The sequence below is a fragment of the Vigna umbellata genome, chromosome 1 (assembly GCF_029865625.1).
Source record: "Vigna umbellata cultivar VRB3 chromosome 1, Vumbellata_1.0, whole genome shotgun sequence".
Taxonomy (NCBI): domain Eukaryota; kingdom Viridiplantae; phylum Streptophyta; class Magnoliopsida; order Fabales; family Fabaceae; genus Vigna; species Vigna umbellata.
The window spans coordinates 86,460,268-86,480,088 of record NC_142165.1 but is presented as its reverse complement, the minus strand read 5'-3'; the positions used below and the strand labels follow the sequence as shown (position 1 = coordinate 86,480,088).

Sequence of the window (19,821 nt, the reverse complement as noted above, 5' to 3'; positions counted from 1 at the left end):
ATATATCAAGTTGTAGTTTAAAACAAATATTTTAGATTATAATGAGAGAAACCATCACGAACTTGACTGTAGATGCTTCTAAACCAAAATGAAGAAAAGGAGAAGAAAAATCTTATGTCTTTCCAGGCGAAGGAAGAAAAGAATGAGTTCTGCAGGGAAGACAACGATGGTTTAAAAAATAAAAAGAAAAAAAGAAAAAACTCAATTCATATAACTATAGGTTACAACTCCTTTAGTGAATTATAGTTTATTCTGTAACAATAATTTCAAAAATGAGAATTTCTTTATGAAATCGTAGCTTATTCTTTGACAATAACAGAAAAAATGGCATTGTGTGAATAGACTATAAACTATAGTTCCTTCAGTAAACCATATGGTGTAGTTAATTGATATATATATCAGTGAGAAAGGAGAAGATGGAAGAAGATAAACCCAAAAGAAATGAATCCCGAAGAAGATGAATCATACCAGAAGAAGACGGGAGAAGATGTTGAAAAGATAAACAGTGAGGGAGATGTTTTTTTTTTTACTTTTTTTTTTCTTCTTGCAGTTTAATGATACCAACTTTCATTTTTATTTTTTCTTTAAAAAATAATACTATTTTTTAAGAAAAAAATTAACTACCGTTTAAGTTAATATATGTGTTGTCAATTAATTATTTGATATTTTTTATATTATATTTTCTCTATAGAAAATTCTCAATATTATTTAAATTAGACACATTCATTCTATGAAATTACTTATTATTTACTGACATTTTTCTATATTTATTCTTACTTCTTCCAAACTATTTTAACATTAACTAATCTCTCGATTATACAATCATTCTTTTTCTAACTTGATTGTAATTTTTAATTACATCCTATTAGAGGTGGACAAATGGAACTGAACTGCAGTGCACTACTAAAAACTATATTGAACTAAAAACTAATTTGTCTAAACTGAACTGTAAAACAGTTCAGACAAACTGAACTGAACTGTTTTTTATTTTATCAAACTGGACTGAACTGAACTATACTAAATTATATTAAACTACAATATAAACTGACTGAATTACTAACTATACTAATTTTAAACTGAATTGTACTAATTTTAAAACTGCACTAGTTTAAAACCAAATTTTTAAGTTTAAATTAATTTCATAACATAATTTGAAATAAAATTTATTTTTATTATAGTGGTTTAAAATATGAATAAAAAATAAAATATAAGTTTAAAATTTCACAATATTATTATTATTTTATTTGTTTATATTTTTTATTTGATTATTTATTGTTTTAATTTTCTTATAACTAGTAATAAATATGATAAAATAATCTAAAATATTCTTAAAAATAATAAGATTTATAATGAGTAAAGATTTGATAATATTATAATAGGAGGTATGATCTTAAAGATTTAAATAAGTAAATATTTATATATTATTTCTTACAACATAGTATATAGAGTTTCTAAAAAAATAAATTGTAATTTTATTGTCACTCAAATTTAAATGATAGTTTTAGTAAGTGATAGTTTTAGCATAATGATTTGATTTTGACAAAGACCATAATTGGAGTGACAAACTTAAAAAAAAAACAAAACAAAAACCTAGAAAAACAAAATCAAGTTAATTAAAAGAAACCAGAAAAAAAATATAGAAAAAAAAGGAAGGACCAATAAGTCTCACCAATGATCTTACATCAATTATGAGAATAAATATTTTAATTGAATATGTTGAATGTTCTGATGTCATTTTTTTACACAAAAATAAATAAAAATATTTTTTAAAACTTTCAAGTATACGTAGATTTAATCTTTATTTTATAAGTTTTTTAATATAATATATATTAATAAATTAGAGATTAAATGCCAATATTTAAAAACAAAAACTAAAGATAAGTTTATTGATATAAGAAAATAGACTTTATCCACGTCAAATAAAAAAATTAAAATTATTCTTTTTTTTAATTATTATATCGTTACAATGAATGAAATCCAAACATTTTAACTGGTGATGGATAAACTCAAAGGTGTGAGAGACAAGACAACATACATACAATATTAAAATTTGAGAGTACAGCTATCTTGTCGACCTCTTAAATATACAGTACACTTCAATTAGTTAACTGAAGTGAAAACTTTATAAGTTCAATTTTTTAAAACGGAACCATAAAAGAATATATTTAACTTTTTAGTAAAAATGGATAATTTGTTTTTTTATAATATAGTATAGTTGATAGGTAAGTTATTTTTTCCAGCCCTACATCCTATGGATTACATTTTATGATATCCGATATATAATTTTGTCCGCATTAACTAGTTCTATAATAAATAACGACAGAGTGACACCTACTTAAATTTGTACATATATTATAACAATAAATAGTTATAAAAAAAGAAAGTAATTTTTTGTAAAAGAAAAAAAAGTAAAGAAGTTTAAATGTAAAAATTCATAAAAGTTTGATTTGTGTTATATAAAAAGTTGAAAAAAAAGAAAATAATTATTCGACACACTTAAAATTTGTACATTTATTTAATATTATTTTTATTTACTTTTTTTCTTTTTTTTAAAATACAAAAATTTAAATTTTTATGATTAATTTTATGTGTGAAATAAATGTAAAATATGTCGTGATACTATTATTAGTTGGAAAAATAAACATTTTTCAGGTGATGAAGCTGCCATGGCGGCATTAACAGTTGAACAGGATTCTATCATGGAAGCTTAGTAAAGAGGACAGCCTTTGGATTCAACAGCTGGTGCAGTTGGACATGAAGCTAATGGGCACCTATCTGGATCGCTGCCCCACCAGTTTAGGCTGATACCTTCCATCCCCAAACACAAGTAGAGCAAAACCCCCATGAAGGCTAAACCAGCATCAAGTGCCCCAGACAAGACATAGTTGTGTCGGCTCCACCAACCGCGATGGTAACGGTACACAACAAACCCTGAGACAAACCCAACAACAACCCAACTGCTGTAGTTTACTGCTGTAGCTGGAGGCATGTCAGCTAATGCACCCAAGAGCACAGGCACAGTGATAAGCCTGATCCATTGTTTTTGAGGCAAGGCCTTGTGTGCTACCCAGACTAAGAAAGGAGCTATTGCTCCAGCCAAGAAAAACCAGTTAATAGCCGAGTAGTGTCCAAGGTCTCCGAAAATTCTACGAGGCCCTATCAAACCCCATATCACAGACGCGTCATAGAACACATGATCACCGGGACAAGTCCAAGGACTTCCTGCTGGAAGCAATTCTCGTTCGCATATGTTTGGAACAGTGTTCATAAGCCACCATGCTGTTAGTATATGCACCACTGCAGATATTAAGGTGCCCAGTACCTACAGAAGCAAGTAAGGGGATTATATAATGAGTTTGAAAGACAAAATTGTGTCAAACATGTACCTCAGACTTTGATAAGGGGAGAGTAAGTGGGCAAACCTGTGCCAAGAACATTTCTTTAGGAGGGATCTTCATGTAATGGCCAAGCTTAAAATCTTGTAAGAAGAAAATGGCCTGCTTCATGCTCACATTACCATACACTTTAAACAACATGCTGGCAACAGGATATCCTGGGTAGACGTATCCAATTATGTATTCTGTTATTATATTCAAAGCCGGTGCCTTCACGACAAGGAAAATTATAGTTTTTGTTAGTATACAATTTAATCTTGTACACAAATTTTTATATATCAACTAACTTTACCATTGCCTGTACCTGATTTGTTGTGGCTCTAATTACTCCAACGGGAAGAGTAAATGATATGGCAACAACACAAGCTAACATCACACCCCACCATGGTAGTTGGAGTTCATTGTTGAAATATTCACATACAGATATAGTGGCCACGATGTTGAACAGAAGAATGCAAAGAAACCACCATTCAGGAACTTGTTTGTAGTTCTTTCTCATGATCTTTGTGTGTATGTCTATCTTATTCTCTTGGAAAGCAGACTTACTCAGTCGCAATATTTCACTGCAGTGACAACAATTCAACTACAGCGACACATTAGTTCTAGTTCATACGATTAAAAACTTTCAGTAGAAACTACAAATAGCTTGATTTATTACCTTCCATGGAAGAGTGAGACATGAACGAGAGTTGCAGAAAGGCAAGCAAAACCAATGCCATATGACATAGCAAACATGGTGCTGAGATAAAGAGGGCCCTCGCGCTCATAAGCCTCCATGTCAAGGTGAAAGTTGGAGTCTATTATAGCTGAGATGTTGTACTTTTGACCACTGGACATGAATAGTTCATCTGAAAATATTGGAAATCTTCTTGCCTTGTAAAGGTTTGCGGAATAAGCAATGGGCACAATGACATATATGAAAATGGCAAAACCAGCAGCAACATTAGCCGTAGCGAACCATGGACTGGCCAAAGGGCTACCAAGATATGAACATATACTTGACCAGTCAAAACCAACAGCACCAACTCCAAGACCATGCAAGCCTGAACCTAACTGGTGTGCTATCACGGACGTTGGAAACATCCAGCAAATCCACGAAATCGATGTTAACATAGGGAACAAGTAACCAGGAAAAACATAATAAGCAAAACTGCAAAGAAATGCTGTAAGGAAAAACTGATTCCGAGTTAACCCTCCTTTTCTTCTCTCCTCTTTCTCATGCAGTGCCCTGAAATAAATTGCATACATGCATGAGTTGTAATATTATTACGCAACCTGGAACTAATACAGTCATATTCATGTAGCTGTTCTTCTTCATAATTCTGACACCATTATCTAAATCAAGATTACATCAACTTTAAGGTACAATACAATGCTAGAAAGTTTAAGATCATGCAGCAACTACAAGGTATAGGCGACTCCAAGCGTGTGTGTGTGTGTGTATATATATATATATATATATATATATATATATATATATATATATATATATATATATATATATATATATATATATATATAACAACAACGAGGTAGACTCATATAGGAACTAGTTACTGTGTGTTATCACTCAAGAGACTCAAGCACCAAAACAAAACTTAAAAAAAAATAATTTATTTAACACCATTTTACACAACATTTATAAAGAAAGTAAAATTGTTTTAACAAGAGTTAGTGGCAACAAGGATTTTGGAAAACTTTACAGGGTGTGGCTGAATAAACAACTTAATTAAGTATTTCATTCAAAAAAATTATCATAAAAAGTTTTGTGATAATAAGTTTGATTGTAAAAAAATTACTTTAATGAATTTCACTGAGAGGCCTATGAAAATAAATAATAATTTCACAAGTTTAAAAGTTGTGTAAAAGAATAGCAACATCTTGTATACTTTTTTTTGGATAAATAAATACAAGAAAAAAAATATAGAAGAGTTTAATTTTCAATAAATTTTTAAAGATTTAAATATATGATTTAATCCCTGTAAAATATAATTTTATCCTATTTTAGTTCTTGTTTAAAAAAATTTAAATCTTCAACTTTTTTTAATATTATTTTTTAAATTTGTATAATTAACTTCTTTCTAGTTATTTTAATGCTGAAAAAAGAAAAATATTAACTAAGATAATTATATTTTTAGGCACATGATTTAATCAAATAATATATTCATTAATTAACTTAAATAAAGTAATTAGATATATGTTAGTTTAGATTTTTAATTCAATAATTTAATTTTAATATTTTTTTTATTTAAAATAGTTATATTTTATTTTTCTGAGTATTACTTTCCATATTATAATATAAATCAATATAAAATAATTTTTTTAATATATCACGAACAAATATTCCATCTCTAAAAAAATAATGAAATATGTTTTATACTTTTAGAACTAATAATTATAGTATATTTAATATAAAAAATATTATTAGTTTTATTGTTTCCTTTTCTATCCTTTCACAAATAAACATAACATAAAACAGTAGGTTTAAATATGTTTTGATTTCATGCAAATAATATCTTATCCTATTTTAGTTTTTTTGTAAAATTTTATTACACTAAAATCCTTGACATTTTATAGTTTTTTTTTTCATATAATTAAACACAACTAATTCAGTACTAAAAGTATAAAATATTAATTATAACAGTTAGATTTATTCTAAGTGCATAATTCAGCAAAGTAATATATTTAATATTTTACAAATAAGATAATAATATAATTTTGTTTTATTTTTAATATACCACAAGAATATTTTTATATTTTTCAAATGAAACTAATTTTTTATTTATAAAATATTATTAAAAAATAATTGTATGTAGATTTTACTTTATAGTTATATATTTATGTGATTTTATATATAAATAATGATTTATGAACAAATATATTAATGTACGATAAATAAATTCAAGTTATATTAGTTAAAAGTATAAAAAAAAATAACAATCGATGCCATATATAATTTTAACATATTATCATTAGTAGTTCTTAAAAATATAAAACATATTTTATTATATATTTTTTAAAATAAAATACGATTTATTATATATTAGAAAATAAATTATCTTAAAATCTTCAAAATCAATATATGAAAAATAAATTAAAAGGATATAAGTAAATTAAAGTTTTTTTAATTGAAACTTTGAGAATAATAGTCCATGAAGGAAAACCCTTGACAATGCCATATCTTGGCAAGAGGCTAGCAAATCCAAAACCAAAGGCGTTTTTGCTATCAAAGTGGATTTAGAAAACAGTAGTTGTGATATTTAATAACTTAATTAATGAGAGAATTTTATAACTTTCTGGTGGGTTTGAAGAACATCCTGGGATTATGTTTTTGAGTGATAATGTGAGAAGTGTTCTTCAAAGCTGAAGAACAAGAGTTTAGTGGTCTTCAAACTATGGAGCTAACAAGAGTTATGATGGAGACATACGTACTCATATTATCACGGCAATATTGGAGAATGGATCGATCATATATTGAATATTTTTACAAGTTATATAACCATTTCATAATTTTTTTTATAGTATTTATGCTTAAATTTATAATAAATATATATTTTTAAACTATACATTGATTTTTTTGGGTTTGTTAATTTAAACTAAAATATGTTAAAAAGTGTAAACACTTCAAAAGTCGATCTAAAAGTGTTTTTATGTGTTAAGAAAATTTAACACAATTGAATTAAAAACAATATATTTATTTATTATTAAAATTTAGGAAATAAAATATATCAAAATTTGAGCAGATTAATTTTAATTTCAGACTTAAGTTTAGGAGTTAATAAAAATATATATAATCTTTAAACTTAGTTAAAATAATCTATAATAAATAACCACACTTCATTATCTAAACTGAACATTATAAATTGAAAATACAATTTACATTTTGAAAAAAATATTTATTATAAATTTAAGCATAATATAATTTATAACTTTTTTTTTCTACATATACAAAATATCTTAAAAAAACAAACACACTCGTAAAGAAACAAAACAAAAAATAACAAAGATGGTAATACATGGGATAAATATAAATAAATAAATAAATAATGCAATAGGTAAATAGAGAAACTAGCGAAACTAGCTCAGAGTGAAAACTAGAGTTTTTTCTTTATTATTGAATCAATTTTGGTTTTGTATTACATAAACGCGATATGATCTCATTTACCCAACCTAAAATGATGTTAACCCACATTTACTAGGAAAATATGATATCATGTCGACAAGGACATAACAATAGGAGTACTTGTGATTAAATTAAGTTAATGGTTAAAACGCACAAATAAAATATTAAGCAAATTGATTAAGGCGATTAACCATATGGATCAGACTCATAGTAAAATCCCATAAATATGATGGAAACTCTCTTTGTCGATGGAATCATGGAAACTCTCAACTAATTGGAAGTCCCTTACGCTGGATAAATATGATGGAAGTACATACTTGAATGAGCACATTATTGTTTATGTTACTTAGGTTAACCTGTACACTACCGAAGACACATACATGTCTAGAGTCTTCCCCACCACTTTGAAGGGAGCATATTTGAATTGCTTTACTCGTTTATCTCTATAGAAAACAACATTGTGTTTTGGGACATAGTTTGCAACAAGTCGGCCTCACCATCTCACTCATTTTAATATAGCTCTATACCACATGGTCACGGCACTAAGGCCGAGCATGACTCTTTGCGGGTGATGCGGGTGATCTATGCGTGATATCGACTATTAATTTGGACGAGTTAAGATAATGTACTACGAAATTCATGTTGTTGAAGGAAATGGAGATGTTTAAGAACAAAATGCAAACTGAGACTATGTCATGCCGTTGAAGGAATTGGAGATGTTTAAGAACAAAACGCAAGCTGAGACTATGTCAATCGAAATAAAGTCATCAAAGCGAGAACTTATGCACAAGAGTGGGTCAAACAAAGAAAGTCAAAGTTTACAAAAGTTAGTCATCTTAGACATTTCGATGTTAGAAGATTGCATGATGAAATACAAAGGTCTAATGACAAGGGAGATGGTCGAAAAGAATGCAATCGAAATAAAATAAATAAGAAAGAATCAGTTCTACATGAGGAAAGAAACACGTATCCTAACCCTATGAAAAGAGTTATAAATCTAATGGCTAATTCTTTTTCTTTTAATTATTCTTCTTGTTTTTTTTCAAAGAGTTCATAATGGCGGTACCTTTTTCCATTTTTAGAAACTAAAATAAGTATTTGGTTTTTTCCATAATTAGATTAACGTATCAATTATACAAAGATGAAGTATTTTTCAAACCATGTTTTTGTCCATTTGGTTTAGGAGATTAGAGAAAAGAATAAAATGAAAAAGAAAATCAGTTATTAGATCAAATTTATAATCGTTAATGATAAAATATGTTGTTCGAATAATTTTCTTAAAACGAATTGAAAATTTAAAATATTAATTGGATCATTTAAAATTAAAAGAGAGTTCATTATACTGACTTATGTTAGTTAGGATGAGATACATTTATATTTATTTTATTTTGACACACATTATAAAAACAAAATAATTCTAGAATAGATTTTTGTATTTTAAAAATAAAATAATAAAAAAATAATAATATTGAATAAATATAAAAAAATTGGTGTATGGAACTATCATTTATCCTGCTTTTTTTCTATTAGCTTAAACAGTAATATGATGTAAGTGGAAAATGAAGTAATGAGCACGGTACCTGAAGAGCGAGACCTGAACAAGGTTTTGGGGCCACCACATGGTAGCGGGCTCGACGAGGTAGCGTCGGAATATCCCGGCCCAACCGAAACCCAAAACCTGCGACGTTATAACCACCAATAACGCCGCAAAAACAGTTAACTCCTTACGGTAGAACATTTTAACAGCGCTAACGAAATGAATGGCGTAGACGCTAGCGGCTCCCGAACTTGCGAAGATAGTGATAAGCACGTGCTCCTTCACGTTGAACTTCCCTGGGTTCAGCGTAAACTCCCATTTCGTCCCCTTCAAGAACACGCGCTTTGTCACCGCCGCCGCCATCAGGTGTCCCGCCGGCACCACCGCTATCTGCGCCGATATCGCCGTCACAGTCAGCGGTTCTCTCCGGAACCCGAAAAACTGGTTTAGGAAGGAGAGAAGCACGCACGCCAGGGTTCCCAAAATCCATGTCCGGAAAGTGAAGGAAGGCAGCGACGGGTCGTCGCTCACTGAAACCGTCAGCGCCACCTGCTCTACCGGAGAATTCTCGACGGCCGGCGAGTTCTCCGCCTGGGAGATGGCGTCGTTGTTCTGATGAGGCCTTTTAACTGAAAAGTGAGTCAAAGAAGCGATAACTAATCAATTGTTTGGATCTTTTAATTAAGAATGAACAAAAAGGTAGGTTTGGAGAATTAGAGAAAACGAACTTAGAGGAGCATGAATTTCAGGATCATGAGCCATGTTGCTGGAAAGTGTTTCTGATTCGTTTAAGCTAAATCGCATGTCACCTGATTTACATTCCCGTCTCCACTTTTTGTTTTTATAATAATAAAAATAAAATAGAATTAAAAAGCAATTATTAAAATGAAAAATATTATTAAAGTAAAATAATGAAAGAATTAATGTAAGATTTCAACATTATATATCGAACCAAAAAATTAATAATTGTGAAATGCATGAACCACATAAATTAATGTAGTTCAGCTGTCATTTTATCCCAGATAAACCCTCGTATTTGGTCCTGTTTTTGGGCAAGATTCATTGAACGAGAGAAGCTTTGTTTTTTTCCCATACAACAGGTAAGAATGAGATAATCATATCGAAAAAATAATTTTCAAAACTGGTTATTTATTTCTTTTCCAAAATTTGACTAAACAAAGAGAAGTAATGGGAAAAACAAGTTACCAATGTCAACGAAAAGAATGGGCAGACGTGGAAGGTTTGTGCCCCACATCGACCAAAGTTCCCAAGTGGTGGGCCTTCGAATATCCCTATACGAAGAGTAAGGTATTAAGATAAATAATATAAAAATTATATGAATTTAAAACGCCCACAAAAACTTACAAGACATTATTACGATTTATAAAGACTATCTTTTAATAGATCTTAAGACATAATTAAAAGTCATTAAAATTAAAATTCAAATAAGTAAAATTGTTTTGTAAAGGTATCACAATGAAATTTATATCATCAAATCGAAATGTATAATGTCAAAAATATATTGCTTCTCAACCATCATTCCAGTGCATCCAAAAGTTTATTTCCTATTATCGTTAAAACATAACGAAACTACCCATTCATACTTTCTCTACGTACTCAACGCTTGCAGAAATATTTCTTCTATGAACCTCAATTGTGAGAAACCGCAACGGAAGAAAACTGTGAATGAAAGAGACGAAACTTTCAAATAAAATGCGAAGGGGTAAAACCATATTTTAAATTCATGGGGGTAGAGTTAGCATTATGGAAATGCAAGAAGCAAAAGCTCATTAAGAAGCTCTTAGAGATTAGTGTCTTTTAACGTATTCGTCCAAAATGTGAGAAAAATGTAAATATTTATACGTCACTTTATTTGGATGAGATCATTTAGAATGGTAAATTATTTATTTCAAGAATTTAAAATTCTGTATACTAAAATGACTTATTTGGATAAGTGGTTAGAAAAAAAAATTAAATATTTTACGAAACATTTCAAATGAATAAAACAAAACAATTTCAAATATTCTAAACAATGAAATTTGAAATTCTCCTCTTTTTCAATACATTAACAAACACGCAGGCAAGCAATTGCCACTGTTTTATAATTGGCTTATAGCAAAAGTCAAGATAAGTTAACTTAGATCAAAAGTCATGACGATTTGATCTAGGTAAAGGTTAGTCGAGACGAATCAAACCAAACTAAAGATAGAAACAAGTTGACCTAGGTTGAAGGTTGAAACAAGTAGGTCTGAGTCGAAGGTTAAAATAAGTTGGTCTGAGTCGAAGGTTAAGACAAATCGATTTATACCAAAAGTCGAGATAAGTGGACTGAAGCTAAAGGTCAAGCAGAGTCGACCAAGATCGAAGGTTGTGACTAGCTAGCTCGGGATCAACCTCCAAGGCGAAGGATGATATGAGTTGTCCCGAAATGAAAATCGAGTAGAGTCACACCAAACAAAAAGTTGACTCTAATCGATCTAGATCATTAAGGCGAATTAGCCTAGACTGGTCGAGATGAATTAACCTAGGATGAAAATCAAGAAGAGTCCATTTGACCTGAAAGGCAAGACGATTCAATTCTAACTTATGGTCAAAATGAGTTGACTCATATTAAAAGTAGAATTAAGACGACCTTGATTGAATGTTGAGATGAGTTCATATTAAAAACTAAGACAAGTTATCTTATATTGGAAGTTAAACTAAATCAACTCAAGCTAAGAGATAAAGTTGAATTATCTAAATATTTTTTAATTACTTTGTTCAAACAAACTATTTAAAAAAATAAGAAAATTTAATTGGAGAAGTAATTCAAAGTATTTCAATTTTTTTGAAGTTGTTGAAACTCCTCGTCCAAACACTTTTTAAGATAAAGAAATCAAACCTAAATATATTAACATTAATTTTGATAAACCTCTAATGAAATAATAGTACAACCTTAAGAATCGAATGTGAGTTGTTTTGAAAGTTGAGCAACTATAAATTCGATACAACTTTTTTACCACCTTATTATTCTTAATTGTTTGAAATGAATTTATTTCTACATGCACTTACTATGATATTGTTGTATAGACCGATTGAAACTTTTGAAAAATATAATAGGGAAATTTATTTTGGAGAAAAATAAAACAAAATTAAGTTCATCCCTCTCTTCATTTTTATTGATAATTTGGATAATATAATAGTTAAAGTATGCAATATCTGAATACTCCTTAACAAACCTTTAGATAGATAATGCATGATATTGCACCCTTACATGACAATTTTTCCTCTGAAAAATGTGATAAAAGAGAGTAATAATTTTCATCAATTTTCCATTATACATGAAATGAACAAGATAGGAAGTAGGCTAAGTGCAAGTACATTATGTTGTTAATATTACAGATAAACTACTCTCAGTGCTCAAAGAAAGTATACCGATACCCGTATGTTATTTAAGATGTCTAAAATGGAAACAAATTGATTTTGATAACAAATCTTTTGCATGTCAAAACATTATAGTTACTAATTCATATTTCTTTCCATTGGGGAACTATTTGTAAGGAAACCTTTAATACCTAAAGTTATCAGGCATTTAAAAAGAACATTTTCTAACTTAAAAATCTGAAATGACTAATTTTGTGAACTTCGCTATAAAGAGGCCACTGGTTCGTGATGTCAAAGGGTCAAATCGCCATGTCTTTGGGATGCATCCACCCTTGCAAGGCCAATTTCTGGCAGCATCTATCTCTGTCAGCTCTGTAGATTGAAATAAGAATGCAAAAACATAGAGAGGAACAAATAACTCAACTGCCACAACATGAAGCAAATACTGTGAATATATGATCCAAGGAGTAATATCACTACAGCAAAGTAAGCGTACGCTTACTCATCCCATTAAACAGGTTAGACTCTGTTTGACTAGTAAATTTGTTTTTTTGCATCCATTTCAAGTTTCATTAAAAATTACAAAAATGCCAGCATTTTTATTGCCCCCTTTGCTTGTATGATACAAAATAAAAACAAAATTTCATTGCCTCACATTTCTTGCACAAACTTTTAAAAACAATAAATACAGTATATAAATAATACTACATGCTTGTCATAAATAATATAAAAATGAATATAGAAAATATTTCTGATATCCAGAAACATCCTAACTTTTGCAAGTTAACTATGTCCACCGAAATAAGAAATATATCGCAAAAGATCAAGCAGACCAGTTGATAATTTTGTAAAACTATGACAACATTCAAGCAGAACTTTTTCCCACCACAAAAGAAGCAGATTGGGTGAAAGAGGGTTTAAAGGCTTCAGGATAGAGGCAATATGTTTAGCATCTAAGAATGGGGAATGTCTACAAGAGAAGCACACAACATTTGATAAGAAACAAGCATAGTACAAAAGCTAACCATATTACTGAAATGGATATGATTAGATGAAAAAATGGATAACACGAAATAATAAACATGGACCAGTAGAAGTACTCGTAAAATACAGACAAAGTTTTCACCAACCCGAAATAATTTGAAGGGTGAAGAGCATACCTGCAGCTCTATTTTCCTTCAAGAATTGTTCCACCACATCTTCATTCTGAGCAACAGTTAAGCTAATCGACAAAGTATTTTGTCAGAGTAAAATTGGCAAATGATATGGAACATTTGTGCTGACTGAATCAGAAGAGCCGAAGAAGTTACAAAGTAATCAGGTTACCTGCAAGTGCTGTAGACAAGGGATCCTCCCACTTTTAGCAGTCTGAAACCATTGGTGAGAAGATTAAGCTGCAGCCAGACACAAAAGGTATGTTCGTTAAATTAAGGTGAAATCTAAGACTAAAGGCATTCATGCCTTGAATTATGCCAAAAAAGGCAATAGAAACAATCTACAATATCTTCTTTGCATACTTTTGGGTTAAATATGGCAAAAAATTTTAACTTTGTGCACAAGAAACTGAAATCTTACTAGTTTATTATCACATTACTAAAAATGAAACATGTCCTATTTACAAGTTCAGACTTAAATAAAATCCGTACACTCTTGTTATAATTTGCCTGATTTGATGCTCATACAGTCCTCGACAAACAATGTTTATGGAGTAACATAATAAGATCATAATTGGTAGGCCTTCTTAATGAAGGCTTTCTTCCAATTTTGTTAGTTATTGTGTAAGTAGACATTCCTTGTTATCTCTTATTCTCTACTTTTCTCCATAAGGTCTAAAGGTAACATTGCAGAGTTAGCTAGTTTAATCATCTTAATCACTCAAACTCTTCAACAATTTAGTTATATACCCACAATTAATCACCTCAGCACTGAGATTTTCAAAAATGTTTTAGGCATTACACGTAGAGCATACTCCAAAGAGTGTCTCAGTTGATCATGAGTGTGCCAATACCCCTTAGACATTCTATCAGAAAGGGAAAACATTCAAAGCTAATGCCTGACACTAACACAGTAAATGATCCTGCACCATGTCATCAATAGCCAATCTGTTCTAACTCTAAGATGGGATGGGAGTGTGTTACAATATGTGTGAGAGAGAAAGAAATGAATGATTATTCTAGTAAAATTTTCTACAGTAGAGAATATGTATTAATGGTTCATTTGCCTGAAGAGCGTGTAAGTCATCAGTCCTCTCAGCATCTAATACACGGCGTTGAAGCGTTCTCCAGCCCCAATGTTCAAACTTTTGAATATGTTTAACTGAACCATCATGAGTGCACTCTGCATCTACAAGGACCTGCCTTCCAACAGATCATAAAATATTCAGGGTTGCTGAAAGCAAAGAATTATGCAAGATAAACTCAAAATGACGTATATGTTACCTTGTCATAGCCCTTGTTTGCAATCTCATCGTCAGATAAAGTCTTAAATAATTCTCCTTTAGTAAGACCAACAACGCCAGAACGATGTCCATAATAAATGAGTTCAGGAGGCTGAGAGCTAGACACCAATTGTGGAGAACCACTTTTGCCAGCTCTTTTCCTTTCTTTCCATGGTCTTCTAGATGTCCACTCCGTGAACACATCCACTCTTTCTTCCGATCCAGACTCACCTGTTTGATACTTGATAGAAAGAAAACATTTCAAAAACAAGCAACACTGAATAATAAATATAATATAAATTTAAATTCCCGGTATTGCATTCCAGGATGAACCATCTCTATAACAACTATACTTCAATTACATGATTCACAGTCAGAACGGGATCTGGTAGGAATAACTGAAAATGATGTTCCATCAGCAACAAAAAGCCGGCATTGATCACCAAGCATATATTTTTGCAGCATTGTCCTACAAGCGGCCAAACGATGCCTTGCAGCATCTACTCCTGTCACAGAGCCCGAATCATCAAGAAGGTCCAATATCATACAAAGTTTAGCACCTGAAAATAAAATTGTTACAAAGACAATTATGATCAATATTGAATCGTTTCTCTGGTAAACTGATCAATTACAGTCAATGTTGATTTTTTAACTAAAAATAAAATCCTGCAAAGGAAAAAGCACGTCAAAGCATCACTGAAACACAGTCATTCATTCATTTTCTTACCGAAATAAAGCAATCTTAATCTGAAAATCATGCATTTTTGCAACAGTACGGGAAGAGAATACTCCCTCTAGTCTCATATAAAAGAAATAAACTCATGCTAATTAAGAAAGATCGATAGCATCCTTCAATTGTATCAATCTCATTTAAAAACCAAACTTTTTTACCCGCATCAAACTTTCTTGGAACTTTGATATCAAAAACACAACAACAGAGTCATTGACACAACAAAACCTCCATTGAATGAAGGGTATTTTGATAATCGTAAAAACAGTTAACATTTGCTTATATTTGAGACTTATAAACATAAGCAAGTAAAGAAAGAAACATCTACCAGGAGCAGCACATAGGTCTAGGACATGATCTCCAGGTGACACTTCTAAAGCCATAACCGCAGCTCCAGAAGCAGCATCAATTCCATATATCTGACTCAGAGGAAATCCAACAACAGCCTCACAAACTTAGGTTCTCAAAAATTACATTTTGACATTAAAATTTACTTGACTGTTGTATGAAGAGCCAAATCAAGATTCCTTGATCAGTTACCTTTCCTTCTCGGTATGCCCTAGAGCCAGCAATTTGAACGTGCGGTGGAAGAGAGAAAAAGCCCGATAACCACTCTACTTTTTCGAGGTTGCACTTTACCTCTGCTTCAACCTCTTCAATACATGCTTCACAACCAGGTTTCAACCTTCGAAGGCGCGATATAAATAGGAAAAAAATGTGAAATTGAAAGGCAAAAATGAAGGAGGTGTAGAAAGGGTGGAATTGGAATTACCGAATGTATCTTGGGGTGGAATCGATTGCAGTGTAAAGGGAAGGATCGAGCCCATTGGCCTCCAGGAAGTAAAGGAAAGCCTCTGGCAATGGCGCCATTGCGGCGTTTTCTCCTTCCATCCCCAGCTCAATTCGGGTTCAACTTCATATTTTGGTGGGTTGTGCTAACAACCAATATTAAGAAAATCAAATTAAGGTTTGTTCTTTTATGTTCTGTTTCCAATGTTGTTAACTTAGATACAGTTATCGTTGTACCCTTTTATTTTATTTTTCTCAAAAATATTCTTTTAATTTTGTATTTGCTCTTCTTCTTTTTAAATTTCTTGTTTTAGTCACTTAAATTTAAAAAAAAAAACATCAATTTTAAAGTTCTACAAAAACATAGTTTATATTTTCTATTTTAAAATATTTAATTTTAATGATTTGATGATGGCTTAAATTTACTTAAATTAAGTATATTATAATAAAATAATTAATTTAAATAGTTCATTTCCTTTTAATTGTCATTATATTAGTTCTAATTTGTAAAAAATATTTGATATGATATAAAAATATTGGATATGATAAACTCGCTCTGGAATCTCTAATCTGCAAAATTATATCCAAATATTTTCAAAAATCTACAACTCTAACATTATAAACGTAAAATAATTAGATTGAATGTTTAAACAATTTTAGTTGTTGTTAAATAATTTGAGTTCATAAAAATATTGCAAATTGCAAAATCTTCTTCACATTATCAAACACAATTTTAATGCTTTAATTTCTCATACTCGATAGGATGTTTTCAATATTTTAAGAATAAGTATTAAAGATAGGATGTTTTCAAGATTATAAGAATGAGTATTAAAGATGAGAGAAAAAGATACAAATATTTAAATCTAATTTATAATTATTTAAATTTACATTAACTTATTTTAATATATTTATCTTAAGTTTAAATTCATAAATTCCAATTCATATGATTGAATTTGAATTAAATATAAATATAAATTAAATAATGTTTTAGATTTTGAAAATTAATAAAATGAGTTTGTGATAATTTAAATTGTGAAAAGATAGATATAATAAGGTAAGATTGAATTGAGTAGGGTCGAGTCTTATGTAAGATTATGTTAGGTTAAATGTAAGACAAGTTGAATTATGTCATATTAAAGTTAAGTTAGGTTAGGTTAAATTCAAGTTAGATTAAGTTTAAATTGCTCTAACTTTGAGTTATATTGAATTTAAGTTTAATTAAATAAATTTAAGTCAAGTCAAGTTAGATTGAAGTAGAACTAATTTAAGTTAGTCAAGTTGGGTTTAAGTGGAGTCTGGTCAAGTCAAACCAAGGTCAGATTGAGTTTGGTCCAAGTTAGACTGAGTCAGGTCAAATTCACGTTCAAATCAAGCAACAAAATGAGAGTGTGTTGTTGTCTGACAAGTTGGACAACAGAGTTCACTTTGTATATCTCCATTTGTTGACTAATCTTTCATGTGTAATATAGGTAATTGTATATTTAATTGTTGTGTATATGTTGAAATCCAATAGGTTATTGCAGCTTAATGTTAATGTTGTAATTAATAATATTCATTTCACTAATATAAATATACTAAAAATATGTTAATAAATGTATTCATTGATGTATAAATAGAGTTGAGTGGAAGTGCTTGGTTTTGTTGATGTGTGTCACAAAGATGTTATGGGAGCAATAGTTTGGATCATATCCAAACTGTGAGTACCAATTATAAACATGTCTTCCATATCTAGTTATTTATTATATGTGTCATTAATGGATACAAATGCTTAATTATGGATGACAAACACAACTTTAATTTATTTTTTAGTTATCAAATGATACTATGATGACAAGGTAAAATTGTAATGTAGTATATTTCAAGATGTATCTTGCCTACTAAATAAACTTGTCAAAGTTACAAAAAAGTTGACATATAGAATAAAATTGACAAGAATTTACTAACAAAACATATAATATGTATGCGGTATGAAACAACAAACATGAACAATTGACAAATACAATGTCCATTGTTTTATATATATAAATACATGGAATTATACATGACCAATTATATTAATTTATTAATTTTGTCGGTGTAAGATTTATGAATTATTTGATCAAACATTTACTGTTAAGTCAAAAGCCACGACTAAAAGATTCATTGTGCCAGCAATCATAGGAATAGTGACCATACTTCTTGCAAACGTAACACTGTATGTTCCGTTTATCTATGCCTTTCCTGCCTCTGCCTCTCGGACATTTACCACCTCTGCTACCTCCATCTTCTCCGGTTTCTTCATCATTCTGATCTGAGTAGGTCGTATTTCTTCCACCATTTCGTCCACCTCTACCTCTCGATCTTCCTCGGCCTCTGCCTCGGTTCTTGTAGTTTTGCTTTGTTCTTGCTTGAAGAGCCTGCTCCGTTGCTTGTATGGCAGCTGTTTTCTCAGCATTCTTTCTTTCAAGCAGTCTCTGTTCATGTGCAACAAGCGAATTCTGTAATTCTTCTATTTTCAATGAATCGAGATCTTTACACTCTTCAATGGTGATTACAATGTGATCATACTGCGGGGTTAGAGTACGCAAGACTTTTTCAATTAATTTTCTATCCTTGACAATTTTTCCGCAGGCCCTCATATCATTGATGAGATTCTGGATTCTGCCCATATATTCAATCACAGTTTCTTCCGTCCCCATGCCCAGAAGTTCATATTGACGCTGTAACGCTTGTAGTCGCACCTTTTTTACTTTTCCCATATTCCCATAACCTTCTTGGAGAATATCCCAGGCTTCCTTGGCAGTAGACGCTTTAGAGATCTTTTGAAAGATGGTTGGAGAGACGCATTGATGAAGAAGCATTCTTGCTTTGCAATCCAGACGACGTTCTTCCTTCTGAAGTTTCTTCGCTGCTGCTGTATCATCTTCTTTAAATTCTTTAACTCCCTGTTTCACGATTTCATCAACCTCTTGATACCCTAGAATCGCCTCCATCTTAACGCACCAGTCATCATAATCTTTTCCATCGAAGACTGGAAGATTGCTGTGAACCATGTTTGCCATTGCACCACTCTATGATCGTCACCAGAGATTCTGCGAATGTCCCGAATCGAAAACGAAAGCTCTGAATACCACTGTTAGTCAATTACAGTAGGTTGTGATGTGTGAGAACAGAGAGAGTTTTAATGAAGAAAAACTGTATTAGAAGAACTCTTAACAACGAAAACAGTACAGACAAGTATATAAAAGGTAAAACAGGCTTGGTCAAAACTACATGACCGTTATTACAGTTACAATTTTAAACTACTCAACAAATTTGTTTCTCATAAATCTTTAAACTCTAGTTTTAGCTTATGCATATTCGAAAACTCTATATAACATGAAATTGACAGTTTATCAAGTGCATTTGAACATTATATTACTTATTATCATAAAATATCTCTTATAAAACGAGTAACCATATTATAAA

General features: G+C 30.5%; 3 protein-coding genes across 3 annotated transcripts; all 3 read right to left on the bottom strand.

Moving 5' to 3' along the window:
• Positions 1-2,596: 2,596 nt before the first annotated feature.
• LOC124837214 (oligopeptide transporter 7-like) lies at positions 2,597-9,932 on the bottom strand. Its single transcript, XM_047312521.2, has 6 exons — positions 9,784-9,932; positions 9,099-9,684; positions 4,054-4,623; positions 3,700-3,958; positions 3,423-3,605; positions 2,597-3,322 (listed from the first exon to the last, which is right to left on the bottom strand). The coding sequence occupies exons 1-6, from the start codon at positions 9,857-9,859 to the stop codon at positions 2,708-2,710; spliced, it is 2,289 nt and encodes a 762-aa protein (XP_047168477.2). The 5' UTR covers positions 9,860-9,932; the 3' UTR covers positions 2,597-2,707.
• Positions 9,933-12,397: 2,465 nt separating this feature from the next.
• On the bottom strand, positions 12,398-16,552 carry LOC124837209 (S-adenosyl-L-methionine-dependent methyltransferases superfamily protein). The gene is made up of 9 exons (XM_047312516.2): positions 16,358-16,552; positions 16,126-16,270; positions 15,914-16,004; positions 15,218-15,415; positions 14,857-15,086; positions 14,640-14,771; positions 13,745-13,812; positions 13,579-13,640; positions 12,398-12,790 (listed from the first exon to the last, which is right to left on the bottom strand). Exons 1-9 carry the CDS (start codon positions 16,474-16,476, stop codon positions 12,648-12,650), a joined length of 1,188 nt encoding a protein of 395 aa, XP_047168472.1. The 5' UTR covers positions 16,477-16,552; the 3' UTR covers positions 12,398-12,647.
• A 1,939-nt stretch (positions 16,553-18,491) lies between these two features.
• Positions 18,492-19,415, bottom strand: LOC148206674 (uncharacterized). The gene has a single exon (XM_088108486.1). It carries the CDS (start codon positions 19,413-19,415, stop codon positions 18,492-18,494), a length of 924 nt encoding a protein of 307 aa, XP_087964612.1.
• Positions 19,416-19,821: the final 406 nt, after the last annotated feature.

Excerpts from the sequence above, each read along its gene's own strand:
- LOC148206674 (XM_088108486.1), bottom strand. The coding sequence starts at position 19,415 with ATGGCAAACATGGTTCACAGCAATCTTCCAGTCTTCGATGGAAAAGAT.
- LOC124837209 (XM_047312516.2), bottom strand. The coding sequence starts at position 16,476 with ATGGAAGGAGAAAACGCCGCAATGGCGCCATTGCCAGAGGCTTTCCTT. Across the intron at positions 16,271-16,357 it reads TCCACCCCAAGATACATTCG|GTTGAAACCTGGTTGTGAAG; the intron begins GTAATTCCAATT and ends GCGCCTTCGAAG. Across the intron at positions 12,791-13,578 it reads GAAGGAAAATAGAGCTGCAG|AGCTGACAGAGATAGATGCT; the intron begins GTATGCTCTTCA and ends TTCAATCTACAG.
- LOC124837214 (XM_047312521.2), bottom strand. The coding sequence starts at position 9,859 with ATGCGATTTAGCTTAAACGAATCAGAAACACTTTCCAGCAACATGGCT. Across the intron at positions 3,606-3,699 it reads TTAGAGCCACAACAAATCAG|GCACCGGCTTTGAATATAAT; the intron begins GTACAGGCAATG and ends CTTGTCGTGAAG. Across the intron at positions 3,323-3,422 it reads AAGAAATGTTCTTGGCACAG|GTACTGGGCACCTTAATATC; the intron begins GTTTGCCCACTT and ends TTGCTTCTGTAG.